Source organism: Quercus robur, chromosome 1, assembly GCF_932294415.1.
Source record: "Quercus robur chromosome 1, dhQueRobu3.1, whole genome shotgun sequence".
In the NCBI taxonomy this organism is placed as follows: domain Eukaryota; kingdom Viridiplantae; phylum Streptophyta; class Magnoliopsida; order Fagales; family Fagaceae; genus Quercus; species Quercus robur.
In genome coordinates, this window is record NC_065534.1 from 16,539,221 (window position 1) to 16,558,767 (window position 19,547).

The 19,547-nt window shown below is 34.3% G+C and overlaps 1 protein-coding gene and 1 pseudogene across 1 annotated transcript in view; both read left to right on the plus strand.

Moving 5' to 3' along the window:
* The window catches only part of LOC126723366 (cell division cycle protein 48 homolog), a 62,792-nt gene extending 60,250 nt beyond the window's left edge, over positions 1 to 2,542 (plus strand). The window contains exon 9 of the mRNA XM_050426753.1: positions 2,309 to 2,542. Coding sequence (XP_050282710.1) covers positions 2,309 to 2,508 — 200 coding nt within the window. The 3' untranslated portion in view covers positions 2,509 to 2,542. The remainder of the gene's footprint in view (positions 1 to 2,308) is intronic.
* Positions 2,543 to 10,933: 8,391 nt separating this feature from the next.
* Positions 10,934 to 19,298, plus strand: LOC126723350 (cell division cycle protein 48 homolog; annotated as a pseudogene).
* Positions 19,299 to 19,547: the final 249 nt, after the last annotated feature.

A 19,547-nucleotide genomic window follows, 5' to 3' on the forward strand; every position in this document is an offset into this window, starting at 1 on the left:
AATGACATGGCAACTGATGTGACACAACGTGAGAGCAGTAGCATTAAACGCTACACTTCAGCTTTTAGTAATATATAGATATAGATATAGATATAGATATAGATGTGAGCTCTTATGGGACTTATTATAAGCTAAAGAGTGCATTTATCAATTCCTAAATAATTTTTGTTTGCATCTAGCCGTGTTGCAGTTATCTATAATTTTTGTATGCATATACCCAAAAAAAAAAATTGTCCATATATTAAAAAGAACTAGAACTAACAGACATTTTTCAAGGGTCAACAACAACATTTAAAAAAGATGTAGCACTTCTATCAACCAAAAAAAAAAAAAAAAAAGTAGCACTAGCACATCATTGTCATTATTATTATTATTATTATTATTTTTGGCTAAATAGCACATCATTGTCATTAAGAAAGTAGTCAATTAAATCTTATTATATTATAAGAAGAAAGCAATTGAAAACGTAGAGTGTGTGGGTTCCAGCTAGCTCAACTGGTAAAGTCTCTGATGGTTGAATAAGAGATCTGTGGTTCAATCCCCGCCTACACCAAAAACTGATTGGTGTCTTGGTCTGATAATAAAGAGCTATCATCAGGGGAGCGGATGCCATAGGTTAAAACCCTCTCTCAAAAAAAAAAAAAAAAAAAAACCGTAAAGTGTCCTAAAATCATTACATAGGTTGAATTTTGAATATTGGTTGAATGGCTTTTTAGAGCGTATGTATTAAAATGGTCAAAGTGAGATTGAGCTCTAGGGTATAATGTTTTGTGTTTGAAAAGTAGAGTAAGGTTTAAGTAAATTGGTGTTGGGAATTTTTTGCCCTTTGCCCCATTTTTGTTATGCAACCCCAAAACAAATATATTAGCTAAGTAGCATTTTGAGTCATAAAGGCTCAAGTTTTAAGAGGTAGCAAAATTAATGTGGACAAAAAATCCACGTAAAATTTGAGTCTCTATGACTCGATTTTCTTAAAGAAAACTAAGAGAAACTCTAACCCTGCCCAAATTCACCAAAAATACACCTTTAGGTACTCAAATTTTCGCATACACACTAACTCATTTACATCTCCCCTCCAAATCCAAACTCAACAAAAAAAAAAATTCATGCGCCACGATCTTATCTCAATCTGTGAACCTCACAACCTCCTCTTCATAAATCTGCTACTTGCGCTCCACCTAGAGTCTCATAGGGTATTCGATCGGATAGAGAGAAAGAGGGGAAAGTTCATGGGCTTTGATATGGGGTTTTGACTAAGAGAGATAGGGAATGAGATAGAGCTTTAGGGAACCACCTCAATGGTGGCTCATGGTGTTTGTGCTCGAGCTCAATGAGTGAGCTTCAGCCTTGGAGGCCTGATTTGGGCTTGATCTAGAGAGAAAGCCAAAGAGAAGAAATTATCGATAAGGCTAAGGTCAAAATTTTTTTTTTGTCTTGGTTTTATTTGAGGAACTTGAGTCTCTAAGACTTAAATTCCACATGAGATTTTTTTTTTTTTTTTTTTTTTTAATCTCGAGTATCTAAGACTCGATATTCTACTTAACTAATATATTTACTTTTGGGCTCATAATGGAAATGTTAGCAAAAATGGGGCGAAGGCCGAAAAAAAAGTTCCAATATCAGCAGTGACTTTAGTTACAACCAACCTTTCAAATCCGGTTGTTTTTTATTTTTTATTTTTTCCTTCCAAAAAAAAAAAAAATCCAATATTAGAAGTGACGTTAGGTACAAGACAGCCTGCAATCCTTCCCTCCAAAACAACGGATTTGAAAGGGTGGTTGTGTTACGAGGACCAGAACTAGAACAAAGAGTAATATCCATACTGCAGAATGATGAGAGCTCTGATGTGGTGAACAACAACAGAACGGACTACAATTTGCAGCAAACAAATCTACGAACGAGTATTATTATCATGTATTTATAAGGTTTTTTTAGTGTATAAAATCTCCTCTTAGCATAAAAAAGAATTAACTCTGGACTAGTCTTGTTGGGAATTGTCATTCAAAACTTTGGATCGTAGACCTTATGGGCAATTCAGGCGCGATTGTTTACAGATAAGTTAGATTATAACTTTGGCTGTGAATTGAGATGAGTTGTTGATATTTTACATTGTGTGGATTACATAATTAAATCCAGTTTATAGTTGGTCGCTCATTTAAAATGTTAATACCTCAATTGTTGTTGCAGAGAGGAAGCAGTGTTGGGGATGCAGGTGGTGCTGCTGATCGGGTTCTGAACCAGCTTCTTACTGAAATGGATGGCATGTCTGCAAAGAAGACTGTGTTCATAATTGGGGCTACCAACAGACCTGACATAATTGACCCAGCACTTCTGAGGCCTGGTCGTCTTGACCAATTGATTTATATTCCTCTCCCTGATGAGAAGTCACGCTATCAAATCTTTAAATCCCGCTTGAGAAAATCACCTGTCTCTAAAGATGTTGATTTGAGAGCAATGGCCAAACGTACTCAAGGCTTCAGTGGAGCTGACATTACAGAGATTTGCTAGCGAGCATGCAAGTATGCTATAAGAGAGAACATAAAAAAGGTATTCTCTTCTTCCCATTCCTTGATTTAACTTTACACGATCACTTTTGAGTACCTGGAAAAATCATTCACCTGCATGCATATATTTTGGATTACTCAATACTTTCAATCATCTTACTGATCAAAAGAAAAAAAAAAAAATCATTCATCTTGTTTCCGTCTTAACCATGCTCTATTGCCATTTTGCATCCTTAGGCTTTTTAGGAATGCATTTGAATTATGATGGTTCTTTTAATTCCTTGGAGATAAACAGACGAGCACCATTAGTGTTCATGGCTAAGTGGAATAACCTTCCTGGTGGAGATATATATTAGTATTGTTCCAGTTGAAAATACATTGACTGTAAGTTTGGAATTTGTTATTATTGCAGGACAGAGAGAAGGAGAGGAGGAGAAGCAAGAATCCTGAGGCTATGGACGAGGATGACAACAATGAAGCGGCAGAGATTAAAGCTGCTCATTTTAAGGAGTCCTTGAAGTTTGCCCGTAGGAGTGTTAGTGATGCTGATATACTCGAATACCAGGCATTTGCTCAGACCTTGCAGCAGTCTAGGGGTTTTGGAAGTGAATTAGGTTCTCTGAGACACATACTGGGGCCAACATTAAATCTGATCCATTTGTAACTTCTGCTAGGCTGATGAAGATGATTTCTTTTTGTTTAGTTTTTTATATTTTTTTGAAATGGTTAGGAATACATATATTCTAGTAGGCCTGTTTGCACTGAAGAAATCAGCGGGCGCCCCGGATTGACCGTAACAAGGCTCCACTGTAGGTGTCTAGTATGGTGGGTGGGTATTAGAGTGTTAATTGCATTGTATTTGGTTCTTGAGAAAATGAAGGAAAAGAAAGTAATTTTAGTTGAATAATCAAACTAATCACACCGCACTTTGTGTAGACTGGATTTAACCTTTCCACAAGTGAGGTGTGGTTAGGCAGGAGGGGAAATCGCCCCTATAGGTGCGGTGCCAAAAAAGGGCCCAAAACCAATAGCGCCGCACCACAGATATATAATAAAATGCTGCAATATTAATAACTTAACCCCTTTCCCCTTGAACCCTTAAGCGCTTAGTGCATGGTTCAAAATATATGAAGATAATTTGACATTATCTTTCTCAACAGTTGAATTAACAAGTTTTTACTGATTCTCATCTAAGCTCACAACTGATATCACTTTTTTACCAACACTAGCACTTTGCCATATCAAAAGGTGTCAAAATTTTTGTGTCTATAGACTTTCTAAAACTTTAGTGAAGAATGATAAATAAAAGAAATCAAAGTTCAAATTTATGCATGGATATTTTTACTACTACTTCTAGGTCTTGGTTGGTAACTCTGATGTGGCATGGTAATTTTCCCTCAGGTAGGCTCCGGTTTAATGGACCTAGCCAAACTTATGACTGCTTATTATAAAGCATACTCTAATATTGTCTATGTGCACCCCAACCAGCATAAATCTGCAGGCTTAAGCATAACAATCAAGATTATCTTGCTCGATGCAGCTGAGTTTGGTAGCTGATTTTTGTGTCTCATTCATGTGAATGTAGTGATGATGCATAACTGTTTGTACGATACATTTGAAAAGATGTAATGAATATTGAAGCGTTTACCTCTTTGCATTTAAAAGCTGAAGAGTACATTTATCAATACCTGGGAAATTTTTGTATTCATCTGTGTATATACAAAAAATATACTTAGTCCATATATATGTTAAAAAGAACTAATAGATAGATGTCTGTTAAATCTTTCTATTATCTATATCTATATATATCTAAAAGCTGAAGCGTAGCATTTATTGTTGCTATGCTCCAGTTAAGCCATATCATCGTCCACCTCATTATCATTTTTTTTTTCCAATTTTTCTATAATTGTTTTTAACATTTATTTTTTATTTTATTTTAATATTTACACTTTTTCCACACTTTCTCCACCCTTACCTTTTCATCTCTCCACTACCTTCTACATAAATATATTCTTTTTCTTTTCATCTCCCTACTACCCTCTACATAAATATTTTCTTCTTCTTTCTCTTCATTTTCCTTTATTTTGTCTCTTCTTATTCACATTCTCTTACTATAAATTTGTAACTATCTATTTCATTCTATGCATGGTTTTCTCTCACAAAAAAGAGGTTCTCTCTCTCTCTCAATTTTTTGATGAATTTTTTTATACATTCTTCTATTTATGCCAAATTACTAATCTTTGGGAATCCTTTCTTTTTTTTTTTTCTTTTTTTTTTCTACACTAGAATCATTATGCTCATTTTCTCACTTAATTTAATTGGGTAGTTTGCCAGAATTCAAAAAAAGGTTCTCTCTCTTTCTCTCTCAATTTTTCGATGAATTTTTTTTATACATTCTTCTATTTATGCCAAATTACTAATCTTTGGGATTTTTTTTTCTACACTAGAATCATTATTCTTATTTTCTCCTTAATTTGATTGGGTAGTTTGTCGGAATTCAAGTAAAACTAGACTATAAGGAATTTTATGGCATTGGAGAACGCCTGAATATATACTAGCCAAAAGTTGAAAGTTAGCAAATTAGTGGAGCTATGATTAAGCTTTAAACGGGATTGATGGTATTGCTAATGTTCTTTAATTAGCATCCTTATTTCTATTTCTCTATATATGTTTCCTAGAATTAGTATTAGTCTGATTTTTATTTTCTCTATTATATTCTAGGTAGACCAAGAGTTCATTAAAACTCAACATTGGTTAATGCCATTTAGATTTGTTTTTTAAATTGTTTTTTTCTCTTTAATTGTTTAATGTTATCCTATTTTTGTTCTTTCTTATAACTCTAATTAATGTTGATGGTTTTTTTTTTTTTTTGGTTAGTTAAGGTTGATGGTTCTTTCTTATAGAGGAAAGAAGAAATTGAAAACAATTGAATTCCATATAAACCTGTACCTAAAGGGGACAAGAGCCTTTGTTTATTTGATTAGAGACAATATATTAAAGGGGCATATCCTTTGGTCATTGCATTGCATTTTTTAGAGGTTAAAAGATAAAGCTTGTCATTATAGGAAAACATTTGGGGTGGATATCATTTAAATTTTTTTTTTTTTTTGTGTATTTCATTAATATTTTTTAAGGTGAACCATATCCTTCTAACTTTGTTGTAGTGTGTTACATTTGCTTAATATACAACTCATCTCTTATGGAATAAGGAAATTACCATAATAATAAAAAATCATCACAAAATTACAAGGTTAACTTAACCAAAATTAAAATAAAACTAAAGAAATAAAAAATAGATTTTATAATAATTTATTAGTCAAAAAATTGGTAGGCATATTCAAATTCCTATTTCCAAAAACAACTAAGTATTAATCCAAACCAAAATTCAATGAAAATTATAAAAGGGAAAGAAAATACTTTCTAATGGGAAATTAAAAAAACAGAATACTAAAATACATATTAAAAAAAAAACCATCAATCTTAATTACAGTTATAAGAAAGAATAAAAATCTTTTATGTGCAATTGTTCTCTTTATTGGTATTTATTGTTATATATTTTATTTTTACTTTTTTTCCTTCTCATCTTATGTTATTCAACAGTTAAATTCAATCACATCTATATATATATATATATATAATAATAATAATAATAATAATAATAATAATAATAATAATAATAATTAAACATGGAATATTTTATTTAAATTTAAATCAATAAAATTATCCTTAAAAAATTGTACTCTTTTTTTTTTTTTTTCATCTACACTTTGTCCAAGCTTTTTCCTTACCTTTATCTTTTCATCTCCCCACTACCTTCTACCTTAATATCACTATTTGTCTCCCCACATCTTCCATATCATTAAATTATTTATATTTTAATTTCTCTCCTTTTTTTATTTAAAAAAAATTAAAATTTTAAAATTTTACTTAAATTCAATAAATAAAAGTGTCCTCATAAAGTGGAGTAATACTAGGGACACACTCATTCTCAAACCCAGTACATCAAAGAAAAAATATAATACAAAACAAATGCCAATTGGGAAACACTAAATTAATAATAATAATAATAATAATAATGAGGATATCAAACCAAATATAATATAAAGAAACTAATAGTTATGGATATACTAACTTAAGGGTAGCAAAATTAAATGGAAAAAAAAAAAAAAACTACAATGCATATTTAATGCAATGAAATAATCATCAAGTTTTGGAAAACAATAGGTTGCCTATGGAGAGAGAGAGAGAGAGAGATGGTAAAGAAAAAAAAATCAAATGTCAATTAGTAACTATTAATTGGAAAACAAAGAGGTTGTAAGGAGAAGTAAAAATAAAAAATAAATATGACCAATATGAAGAACATTAAAAACTTTACAGTGCAATAAAATCAACCGTTACATTCACTTAAAAAATTGAATCAATAATCAATAATTAAACACAATCATAGCAATATATTTAAACTTAAAACTAATCAAACTCTAATTCATAACTAAAAGGAGATGTTCTCATGTAATAATAGAAATTACATAAGAAATGAAATTATGATAATAGTAAAAAAAATTTATAAATGAAATTATGAAAAAAAAGTGATAAAACTAAATAGCTACTATCATTATGAAGTAGTAGTCTATGATTTTGCACATCTAAAGAAGTGGAATATATAGAGTTTACTTAAGGTATATGTAAAGATTGACATTAAAAAAAAGATATGTAAAGGTTGAAAAAATGTATATTCTATAAATAAATAAAAAGGTATATGTAAGGTTTTTATTAACTTAGAAGAAAATGAAAAATCAATTATTAATAACAGCAACAACAACAACAACAATAATAATAATATAGAGGTAATTAGATTCCCCTTTCTTGAGGTTTGAAAAAATGACACTCTACCTCAAACTTGAAAGGAAAAAATATTTTCACCCTTTACATTTGTTTGACCAAACTTTGTTAAATTAATATTAAAATATTGTGTACTAACTTGCATGTGCTTAAGGTAGGTTCCAAAATTAACCTTAATTTTAAAATTAAATTCTCTTATTTTAAAATTTTAAATTAAAGCGTATTTCAAAATATTAAGTAATGTCTTTTCCTTTTTTTTTTTCCTTTTCTTTTCCCAATGAGTTATGGAGAGATTTGTCATTTCAAATGTTTTGTTATTTATAAATTTGTATTTTAATTCTAAAATTATGAGTAATGTCTTTACTAATCATGGTTAAACATTTATAAACAGATTCTTAAATAAAGTTAAAATATTTTGTTATTAATATAAACATAATGGGAGAGTGTTATTACTTATTACCCCAAATATATTTAATAAGATCACCCTAAAAAAAAATTATCTCGCGCAATGTGCGGGTCTGCGACTAGTTATATTATAAAAGTCCTAATCATTACATAGGTCGAAGTGTGAATATTGGTTGAAGACTTGAATGTATATATAGAAATGGTAGAGTATATATATTATATAGTGTATTTAGTATTTGGTATGTGGGGTATAAGTGTGAAGGTTTATCTCACTAGATTGGAAGTGACTTAACTTTACACGATCGCTTTTGAGTACCTGGAAAAATCATTCACCTGCATGCACATATTTGGATGACTCAATACTTTCACTCATCTTACTGATCAAGAGGGGAAAAAAAAATCACTCATCTTGTTTCTGTCTTAACCATGCTTTATTACCATTTTGCACCTAAGGCTTTTTAGGAATGCACCTCATAAATCTAGCTTAGGCATAATTAGAGTATCTTGAGTGATGCAGCTGAGTGTAGTTGATTTCGTAAAATTATTGTAAAATAGTTTGTGTCTGTAGCATAATCTTTTGTCTTAACTCTCAATCATGTGAATGTAGTGATATTGATGCATAACTTTGAAAAGGCGTAAATTGCGTAATGAATAAAGGTGCTTTCGGCTCTTGTGGGACTCTTTTATTTTATTTTTATGTGAGCTCTTGTGGGACTTACAATAAGCTAAAGAGTGCATTTATCAATTCCTGGATAATTTTTGTTTGCATCTATCCATGTTGAAGTTATCTATAATGTTTGTATGCATATAACCAAAAAAAAAATTGTCCATATATTAAAAGAACTAGAACTAACAGACATTTTTCAAGGGTCAAAATCAACATTTAAAAAAGATGTAGCACTTCTATCAAAAAAAAAAAAAAAACAAAAACAAAAACAAAAACAAAAGAAAAAGAAAAAAAAGTAGCACTAGCACATCATTCTTGTGGGACTTACAATAAGCTAAAGAGTGCATTTATCAATTCCTGGATAATTTTTGTTTGCATCTAGCCGTGTTGAAGTTATCTATAATGTTTGTATGCATATAACCAAAAAAAAAAAAAAAAAAAAAAATTGTCCATATATTAAAAGAACTAGAACTAACAGACATTTTTCAAGGGTCAAAATCAACATTTTAAAAAGATGTAGCACTTCTATCAACAAAAAAGAAGAAGAAAAAAAAAAAAAACAAAAGAAAAAGAAAAAGTAAAAAAAGTAGCACTAGCACATCATTGTCATTATTATTATTTTTTTCTGCTAAATAGTACATCATTGTCATTAACAAAGTAGTCAATTAAATCTTATCATATTATAAGAAGAAAGCAATTGAAAACGTTAAGTGTCCTAAAATCATTACGTAGGTCGAATTTTGAATATTGGTTGAATTGCTTTTTAGAGCGTATGTATTAAAATGGTCAAAGTGAGATTGAGCTCTGGGGTATAATGTTTTGGATTTTTTTTTTTTTTTGCATTTAGCTTTATTTTTATAATATTTTAGTTAGTAGTCTAGTTTGCAAAAATATTCAGTAAGCTAGCATCTCAAGTGTCTAAAACTCGAGTTCCAAGATAGAAATCGAGTTTTTAAAACTCGAGTTGCAAGTGGTGGAAGCTGATGTGGAAAAAAATCCACGTGGAACTCGAGTTTTAAAGACTCAAGTTCCATCGTTTACTTTTTGTGCCGCTTCTTCTTCCCCTGTTCTTCTTTCCTTCACTCATGATTCTTCTTCATCGGATTAGCCAGTGATTCTTCTTCGTCGAATATGCGTTCTCCAGCCCATGATTCTTCTTCGTCAGATCTGTGTTCTCTAGAGAGGTTTTCGGATCTGGTACTTCTGCTTCTTCTTCCCATTTTGGTTCCCTTATTCTGCTTTTTCTTCCCATTTCTGGTTCTTCATCTTTATTGTCATCTTCGTTCGTCTTCTTCTTTGGAACTCGAGTTCCATGTGGCAAAAACTTGTCCATCTTAGTAATCAGAACTCAAGTCTTTGAGGCTCGATTTTTCCACCAAACTCGAGCCTCACAAGTTCGAGATGTTATTTTCCTCATTTCTTTCCAGTTCTTGCTAACTAACTATATAGTGTGGCAAACTCCTATTATTCTACAAATTACCCCTTATGTTTTGTGTTTGAAAAGCAGAGAAAGGTTTAAGTAAATCAGTGTTGGGAATTTTTTGCCCTTTGGCCCATTTTTGTTATGCAGCCCAAAACAAATATATTAGTTAAGTAGCATTTCGAGTCTTAAAGACTCAAGTTTTAAGAGGTAACAAAATTGACGTGGACAAAAAATCCATGTAAAACTTGAGTCTCTAAGACTCAATTTTCTTAAAGAAAACCGAGAGAAACTTTGACCTTACTCAAATTCACTAGCACAAAATACAAATTCGCCAAAAAATGCACCTTCAGGTACTCAAATTTTCACATACACACTAACTCATTTACATCTTCCCTGCAAACCCAAACTTAACAAAAAACAAATTTATGCGCTGCCATCTTATCTCGATCTGTGAACCTCTCAACCTCCTCTTCATAAATCTGCTACCTGCGCACTACCTAGAGTCCCATAGGGTATTCAATCAAACAAAGAGAAAGAGGGGAAAGTTCATGGGCTTTGATATGGGGTTTTGACTAAGAGAGATAGGGAATGAGATAGAGCTTGAGGGAACCACCTCAATGGTGGCTCATGGTGTTTGTGCTCGAGCTCAATGAGTGAGCTTCGACCTTGGAGGCCCGATTTGGGCTTGATCTAGAGAGAAAGCCAAAGAGAAGAAGAGAGAAGAAGAAATTATTGATAAGGCTAAGGTCAAAAAAATTTTCTCTTGGTTTTCTTTGAGGGACTCGAGTTTCTAAGACTTAAGTTCCACGTGAAATTTTTTTTTCCACATCAGCTTTGTCATCTCTTCGATCTTGAGTATCTAAAACTCGATATGCTATTTAACATTATATATTTACTTTTGGGCTACATAATGGAAATGTTAGCAAAAATGGGCCGAAGGCTTAAAAAAAAATCCAATATCAGCAGTGACTTTAATCCGGCCTGTATCAATGTAATCCTTCCCTCCCATATTAGGTACAAGACAGCCTGAAATCCTTCCCTCCAAAACAACCGGATTTGAAAGGGTGGTTGTGTTACGAGGACCAGAAGTAGAACAAAGAGTAATCTCCAAAATGCAGAATGATGAGAGCTAATGTGGTGAAAAACAACAGAACAGACTACAGTTTGCAGCAAACAAATCTACGACGGAACGAGTATTATTATCATGTATTTATGGACGATGCTGTATCGATGTATAAAAAAATTTGCAGAGTAATTGTATAACCAGACGTGGGTGTGCTTTTGGTGATTTCTTTGCTACAGTTTCATCGAAAATGCTTTTATATGCAATTTGCATCTCCGGATGCGAATGCTTTACCTTCGTCTCTTTCTCTCTCTCTCTCTCTCTCTCTCTCTGCATTCGCTTCGTTTTGCTTCGAAACTTTTCCGATCGCAACCACAATGGCGCGCCGCCAGGGCGAATCGTCCGGCTCGTGAGTCAACTCGTCACCCCTCAATTCATTACCAACTCTTTTCGAACCCTAATTTCCCGAATTCAATGTTCAATTCTTTATTTTTCAGGAAATCGGCGAAGAAGAACTTCTCGACGGCGATTCTGAAGTGGAAAATGTCGCCGAATCGGCTTGTCGTTGACTTGGCGATCAACGACGACAACTCCGTCGTCGCTTTGCACCCTAACACCATGGAAAAGATCCAGATTTTCCGTGGCGACACGATTCTCATCAAGGTATCACAGATTTTATGGAATTCTCATTCTCTCCCATTGTTTGAGACATGGGTTTGTGATATTAAGCTCAAAAGAGAGAGTCTTTAAAGCTTTTCCGATATGCCCATTTGATTTTAAGCACAAAGAAGAAAGAGAAAAGTCTTTCTTTGTTGTGTCCACAAAAATCTTCGAAGCTTTTGAAACAAACCCATTAGATTTTTACCAATCTTAAGCTGATTCCCACCTCAAAGTTTCAATCTTTATTTATTTATTTTTTTCTCTTTCTTTATTGTTTCCGAAGAATTTTTAAGACATGGGTTTTGTGATTTTAAGCACAAAAAACCAAGTTTTTGAAGCTTTTGCAGCAAACCCATTTGATTTTAAAGCACTTTCAGTGTCATTTTTTTTTCTTAATCTTCTTTTCCTTAAATGTGATCGTCATTATCATTAATACGTATTCGAAACCCAATGTTTCAGTGTTCTTGCTCTTCAATTTAACACCCAATGTTTCACTGTCCTTCTTCAAACACATCCCTACAGAACTATCAGCCACTCCAGAACCATCTCCAGCAAGAACTCTTTTAGGAGCTCCAACACTTGACGAGGAATGGAAAAATGAATTGGGTTTCAAAGCTCAAACCAGAAAATTTGGGAAGTTTCTAGATTTGGTTTTCCCGTCAACCCCACAACGGCACAGTCAACAATTCCAGTGGTTTTTCTAAAGGGAGTTTGCTGGAAGGAGTTGAGAGAGAGAGAGAAAGGGAAATTATATTTGATTTGGCTAAAAATTATATTTGATATGGCTAAATTTTTAAGCGTTAGATTTCTTCTCTGCCACGTGTCTTCTATCTAGATAAAAATGGGAGAGAATGGGAGGGGAGCCGGACCCGGGAAATTTTATTTATTTATTTTGTGGTCTTTTTTTTCTTTTTAAAATTTGGTTCTGAAGTTTCGGTTTGTGTTGTTTATGTGAATTGTTGTTGTGTTATGGTTTTTGTTTTTGTGTGTGAAACTTTAGAGTTTTGTTTTGTGGGTTTGGTGTACTAATAGTTAAGCCCTTTAGTTTGGGTTTGAAAAAGTTTGGATTTTGTTTTGTGTTTCAATGAGTTTTGTGAAGGACGTTTGGTGGTAAAGTTGAGCTTTGAGGAGCTGACTATCTGAGTGTGTTAGTGTTTGTGTTCTGGTTTGGCTTATGCTTACCTTTTTATTTTTTATTTCAAAACTTATAATTTTTTTAGGGGATTGAGTGTTTCGGAATCTTTCAATACCTTATTTTTTGGCCAAAGAATGGAGTTCATGATTATGAACCGTCTCTGGGTAGTACAATGACTTTGAATGCCATAAGATGGTTTTTGTTAGTTTGAATGTTCTGGAATCAGAATTATTCATCTCTGATTCCTGGTTCACTGTTAGGTTGCTAGAAATGAAAGTAGGAGGAAGGGTTTTTCCCACATTATTGAAACTCCAAGTTGAATCCCAGTTTGCACAGAAAATTCTGCTTCTCAAAATTTTCTTTTCTTTTTGGCAGTAGGGAATTTTTCTTTTTCTGCCTTTTTTTGTATAGGAATACGATCATGTTTTTTTTGAATTTACAACAAATTAGTAGGGACTTACAACAAGTAGTAGGGGTTTGCTGCACTACTCTTCCAAGTTCCAGTGGACTAAAACAGTAAAACTTGGGTTTTGCACTTTAGTTACTGTTATGGTCGTTCTGTTGTGCCTGCTTGGGTATCTGTTTCTCTAAAATGTATAATGTGGTGTTTGTGATAACTAAAGAATGGGAATCTTTTGGTTCATTTTTTAGCTCCTGGCTGATGTTGAACAATGTAGGAAAATAAGGATAAAAGAGAAACAAAAGGAACAATAGAACGAATCCTAGAATCTACCTGCAAGCCTTAGGCATCACCACCTAAGGGTTTTTGGCATGACCACCAAACAGAGAGAACAAACGAGGAGACATATTTTCTCAACTCATCATAATAATTTTTATTCCAAATCATACAGCTTTTCACGATTACAGCAGTACTAGTTAAATAGGGTTTAGGGATTACACCAATGGAAAACATCTAATTAAACCCCTTTAAAACCCCCCAACATTAAAACCAAATTCAAAATTTAAATTCCAAAAAAAAAAAATTAATTGCAAATTGAAAAATAAAATCTTGGACAATTTTGGTGCTCCTTGTGTCACTGGCAGTCTATGTTTTACAATGTTTTTCGTTTAGTGTGCTCAGTTTTATTTCTATTTGGTGAACTGGATGGCAGGGCAAGAAACAAAAGGATACGATCTGCATTGCTATTGCTGATGAAACATGTGAGGAGCCAAAGATTAGGATGAACAGGGTTGTTAGATCAAATCTGAGGGTTCAGCTTGGGGATGTTGTATCTGTGCACCGGGACTCTGATGTTAAGTTTGGAAAGCGTGTCCACATACTGCCTGTTGATGATACTATAGAAGGTGTTACTGGCAATCTGTTTGACGCATACTTGAAACGTGAGTTTCTAACCTGCATTGCAGACAAATTTTTCTTCATTTGATGTGTTTGTCAGTGTTTCTTAGGGTCCTCCATTTCAAACAGAAAAGTGTACTGGTCTTTTTCTGTTGCTGTCTTCCCTTTCATAGTGATTTTAACTTTTTTGTAACTATTGTGATTTATTTGGTAGTAATGAAGTTATATCGCATATTTTTAGTAAATTTATGTACATGTATTTTAATCAGGTTATCCCATTCTCAATCTTTCTCTCTCTCTCTCTCTCTCTCTCTCTCTCTCTCTCTCTCTCTCCCACCAATGAAGAGATTATCCACCACTAAAATGTTTATACTTTATAGATTGTGGGAATGTGAGAGCTTTGCCTTCATTTGTGGCTTTTACTTCTTCCCCTGCTTTGCAATATCTGCCAGAGCATAACACTGTTCCTGTATTTTTCATGAATGATCGCTTTATAAAATAGGGTTGTATGCTCTCCATTTACGTCTCTCTATACGGGTACTCAAAAAACATTTGAGGCATTCTCAGAGAAATATATACATACACACACACATATAATTTTAATACAGCTTAATTAATTTTTGGTAAATGAGCTCCAAAATCAATGAATGTTGATTTAATATTTCTAGCAATGAGGCCATAGATGACCCTTTTCCCCTTGTAAGTGCGAGGTGAAGGGTAAGCTCATGGGTTCAAGACCCACCACAGTCAAGAAATATTTTTGTCTGTGATGTTAAACAAAAAGAAAAGAGAGGAAGCATTTTTAGCTGTGTGATCAGGAGTTTTTAATTTTGAAAGACCAGAAGGCCTATACAAGTGGTTAGTTAGTTGAGGATTTATATTTAAACTATGTTACACATGTTTGACATCCTGTATTAATTGGTGAAGAGTTCTTTATCTTCTAGTTACACCAAATAACATCCCCCCTGCTTCCTCTCCTCCCCCCCCCACCCCCCCAAAAAAAAGCTCTTTTGGTGGTAATTTCCTCTAGAATTTCCTGAAAATTTTAAAGTTGGATTAAGGTATTCAACATGGAGCATAGAATTTGTGTTTCAACTTATTTTCTCTTGATTCTATAGTGAGTCTAATCCTATATGAACATATGTTGGTTGCAATTCATATCAAATGGACCTTGGATCAATCCTTACATGTATATCACCTGATTTCAATAGAAAAACTGAAATACCTACCATAATAGTTTAAAGTACTTTGATCATGGTTTTAAAAAACCGTACCGGACCGGCCATCCGACCAGTTCAACTGGGAACTGGGTACCAGTCCGGTCCGGTAAAAATGGCCAAAACCGGTCAAAAACTGGGAAAAATCGGGAACTGGAGGCAAATCCGGTTTTGCCCCCGGTCTGGTTTTTAAAACCATGACTTTGATAATGCCCCCGTTTTTCTTTTAAATGTATTACATTTTCATATTTCTTTTTTGATAGGCAAGAAAAAAACTACTCCATCAAAAAAATTAAGTAGGCAACGAAAATATATACAAGCAGCAAAAAGAAGACATAAAACTATGTACAAGACATTTGCATATGTTCAAGGTTATTTAATCCTTGAGATTTCATATTATGGTCGGTTAGATTTCATATTTAATCATTGATTTAATACTTTTTTTGATCTTATATGATACTGTTTCTAAATTTTCTTTTTTGTTGCCAATGATGGGTTTGCAGCGTATTTCTTGGAGGCTTATCGCCCTGTAAGGAAGGGAGACCTATTCCTTGTCAGGGGAGGGATGAGAAGTGTAGAGTTCAAGGTTATTGAAACTGACCCAGGGGAGTATTGTGTGGTTGCCCCAGACACAGAAATCTTCTTGCAGGGGGAACCTGTCAGAAGGGAGGATGAGGATAAGTTGGATGAAGTTGGATACGATGATGTGGGTGGTGTTCAGAAGCAGATGGCTCAGATTCATGAATTAGTGGAGCTGCCTCTATGGCACCCTCAGCTTTTTGAATCAATTGGTGTGAAACCACCTAAAGGAATTTTGCTTTATGGACCCCCAGGTTCTGGAAAGAAATTAATAGCTAGAGCCGTGGCCAATGAAATTGGAGCTTTCTTTTTCTGTATTAATGGGCTGGAGATTATGTCCAAATTGGTTGGGGAGAGTGAAAGCAATCTCCGGAAGACGTTTGAAGAAGCTGAAAAGAATAGTCCATCCATCATTTTCATTGATGAGATTGATTGCATTGCTCCTAAGCGTGAGAAGAGACATGGTGAAGTTGAAAGGAGGATCGTTTCACAGCTTTTGACTCTTATGGATGGACTTCAATCCAGGGCCCATGTTATCTATATTGGGGCTACAAATCGTCCAAACAGCATTGACCCAGCTTTGAGAAGGTTTGGTCGTTTTGATAGGGAAATAGACATTGGTGTTCTGGATGAAGTTGGGCGCCTTGAAGTTCTTCACATCCATACCAAGAACATGAAGCTCTCTGATGATGTAAGCTCACCCCTTTTTAACCTTTGTTATTAAGTGAGATATATTGGTTTGAGCAGATTCTGGTGGATCTGGGTCCAATTATGGATACGATTGAGCAGAATCTGCATATATGAGCTTGGCATTTACTTGAATATTTTTTTCTTTTAAAATTTTTTTTCCTCTCGTCTTCCTGTTTTTAGATTCTTATTTATTATTATTATCATTTCGCTGATAATAAATGTTCTACCTCCTCCAGGTTGATTTGGAAAGAATTGCAAAAGATACCCATGGGTATGTTGGTGCCGATCTTGCTGCTCTCTGCACTGAGGCTGCACTGCAGTACATTAGAGAGAAAATGGATGTAATTGACTTGGAAGATGAACCTATTGATGCTGTGATACCAGATTCCATAGCTGTTACCAATGAGCACTTCCAGACTGCTTTTGGAAAAAGCAACCCATCTGCTTTACGAGAAACAGTGATTTTCCCCCCCGGTGAAATCTTTTATTAAGTGGCAGATGATTATGTTTTACAGATATATTAATCTAATATTCATCCATTTTTTGATTGATTGGATTTTGCTGAACAGGTGGTTGAATTGCCCAATGTCAGCTGGGAAGACATTGGAGGCCTTGAGAATGTTAAGCGGGAACTTCAAGAAGTAATTATTTTTGCTAAATTGGTTTCTGTGTATTTCTATTGTCTTGTAATTCTTAACCAGCTTATAGCTGAGACATTGCTTTTGCATTCTCTTCCTCAGACTGTACAGTATCCTGTGGAGCACCCAGAGAAGTTTGAGAAGTTCGGAATGTCACCCTCAAAAGGGGTTCTTTTCTATGGTCCCCCAGGATGTGGGAAAACTCTATTGGCCATGGCAATTGCAACTGAATCTCAAGCAAACTTCATCAGTGTCAAGGGCCCTGAACTGCTTACAATGTGGTTTGGTGAGAGTGAAGCCAATGTTCGAGAAATTTTTTACAAGGCTCGACAATCTGCACCATGTGTCCTTTTTTTTGATGAGCTTGACTCAATTGCTACCCAGGTTGGTTAAGTTTTTTTAGTGTATAAATCTCCTTCTTGCATAAAAAAGAAAATGTATAACTCTGGCCTAGTCTTATTGTGAATTGTCATTCAAAACTTAGAATTGTATAGCTTACAAGGGATTCATGTGAAATTGTTTACAGAGAAAGATTAAAACTTTGGATTCGAATTGGGCTGAATTGTTGATATTTTATATTGTGTGGTTTACGTAATTAAATCCTGTTTATTGTTGGTCTCTCATTTTACAAGTAATACCCCAATTGTTGTTGCAGAGAGGAAGCAGTGTTGGGGATGCTGGTGGTGCTGTTGACCGGGTTCTGAACCAGCTTCTTACTGAAATGGATGACATATCTGCAAAAAAGACTGTGTTCATAATTGGGGCTACCAACAGACCTGATATAATTGACCCAGCACTTCTGAGGCCAGGTCGTCTTGACCAATTGATTTATATTCCTCTCCCTGAAGAGGAGTCACGTTATCAAATCTTTAAATCCTGCTTGAGAAAATCACCTGTCTCTAAAGATGTTGATTTGAGAGCACTGGCCAAATGTACTCAAGGCTTCAGTGGAGCTGACATCACAGAGATTTGCCAGCGAGCATGCAAGTATGCTATTAGAGAGGACATAGAAAAGGTATTCTCTTCTCCGTCCCTTGATTTAACTTTATATGATCACTTTTGAGTTTTGAGTACCTGGAAAAATCATTCCCCTGCTTGCAGAGATTTTGATGACTCAATACTTTCACTCATCTTGTTTTTGTCTTTTTAATGCTTTATTACCATCCTCTGTCTTTGTTCTTTCACCTTGTCCTTAAAGTTCTGCTTCTATGCCTCTTTAGGAATGCATTTAGAATTGTGGTTGTCCTAATTCCTTGGGAATAAACAAACGAGCACCATTGGTGTTCATTGCTATGTGGTATATCTCCGCCCATCCTGGTATAGGCCTGAGGTTTTAGCCCTCCTTTTTTCCTTTGTTTTGGGTGTTTTTCTTTTGGTTCCTTTATTTGTTGGGGAAAAAGGGTAAGGGTTGCAATAGGCTAAAATAGACTGAAGCAATGCTTTCTTTAAAAACTAATCTGTTCAAACAAAGTGGACCCAATTATTAACCAAGATAGCTCCTTTGCATTATGGGACTGAAATTGCAATGATATTATCATATACCTTAGCCCTATGCTTTGCTTGAAATGGAGTAGATCTTAATATTTGTCCCCGTTGAAAATACATTGACTGTAAGTTTGGAATTTGTTATTATTGCAGGATATTAAGAAGGAGAGGAGGAGAAGTGAGAATCCTGAGGCTAGAGACAAGGATGAAAACGATGAAGTGACAGAGATTAGGGCTGCTCATTTTGAGGAGTCCATGAAGTTTGCCCGTAGGAGTGTTAGTGATGCTGATATATGCAAATACCAGGTATTTGCTCAGACCTTGCAGCAGTCAAGGGGTTTTGGAAGTGAATTTAGGTTCTCTGAGACACGTACTGGGGCCAACATTGGATCTGATCCATTTGTAACTTCTGCTAGGCTGATGAAGATGATTTCTTTTTGTTTAGTTTTTTATATTTTTTTGAAATGTTTAGGAATACATATATTCTAGTAGGCCTGTATGCACTGAAGAAACTGGCCGGCACCCCGGACTGACTATGACAAGGCTCCACTGTAGGTGTTTAGTGTGGTGGGTATTAGAGAAATATTGTGAATATGTATGTTTTCTTTCTTGCATTTTTTTTTTTTTTTTTTTTTTTTTGTGCGCGTGTGGAATATTTGGGTTTTTTTTATTATTATTTATTTATGATTCTGATGTGGTTTGGGAGTATTGACTGCATTGTATTTGCTTCATGAGAAAACGGAGGAAAAGAAAGTAATTTTAGTTGAATAATCAAACTAATCACACTGCACTTTGTGTAGATAGGTTTCCACCTCTCTACAAGTGAGGTGTGGTCAAGCAATAGGGGAAATTGCCCCAATAGGTGCAGTGCCAAAAAAGGGCCCAAAACCAGCCGCATTGCACTGTGAATATATAGTAATATGCTGCAAACCTAGCAACTTCACC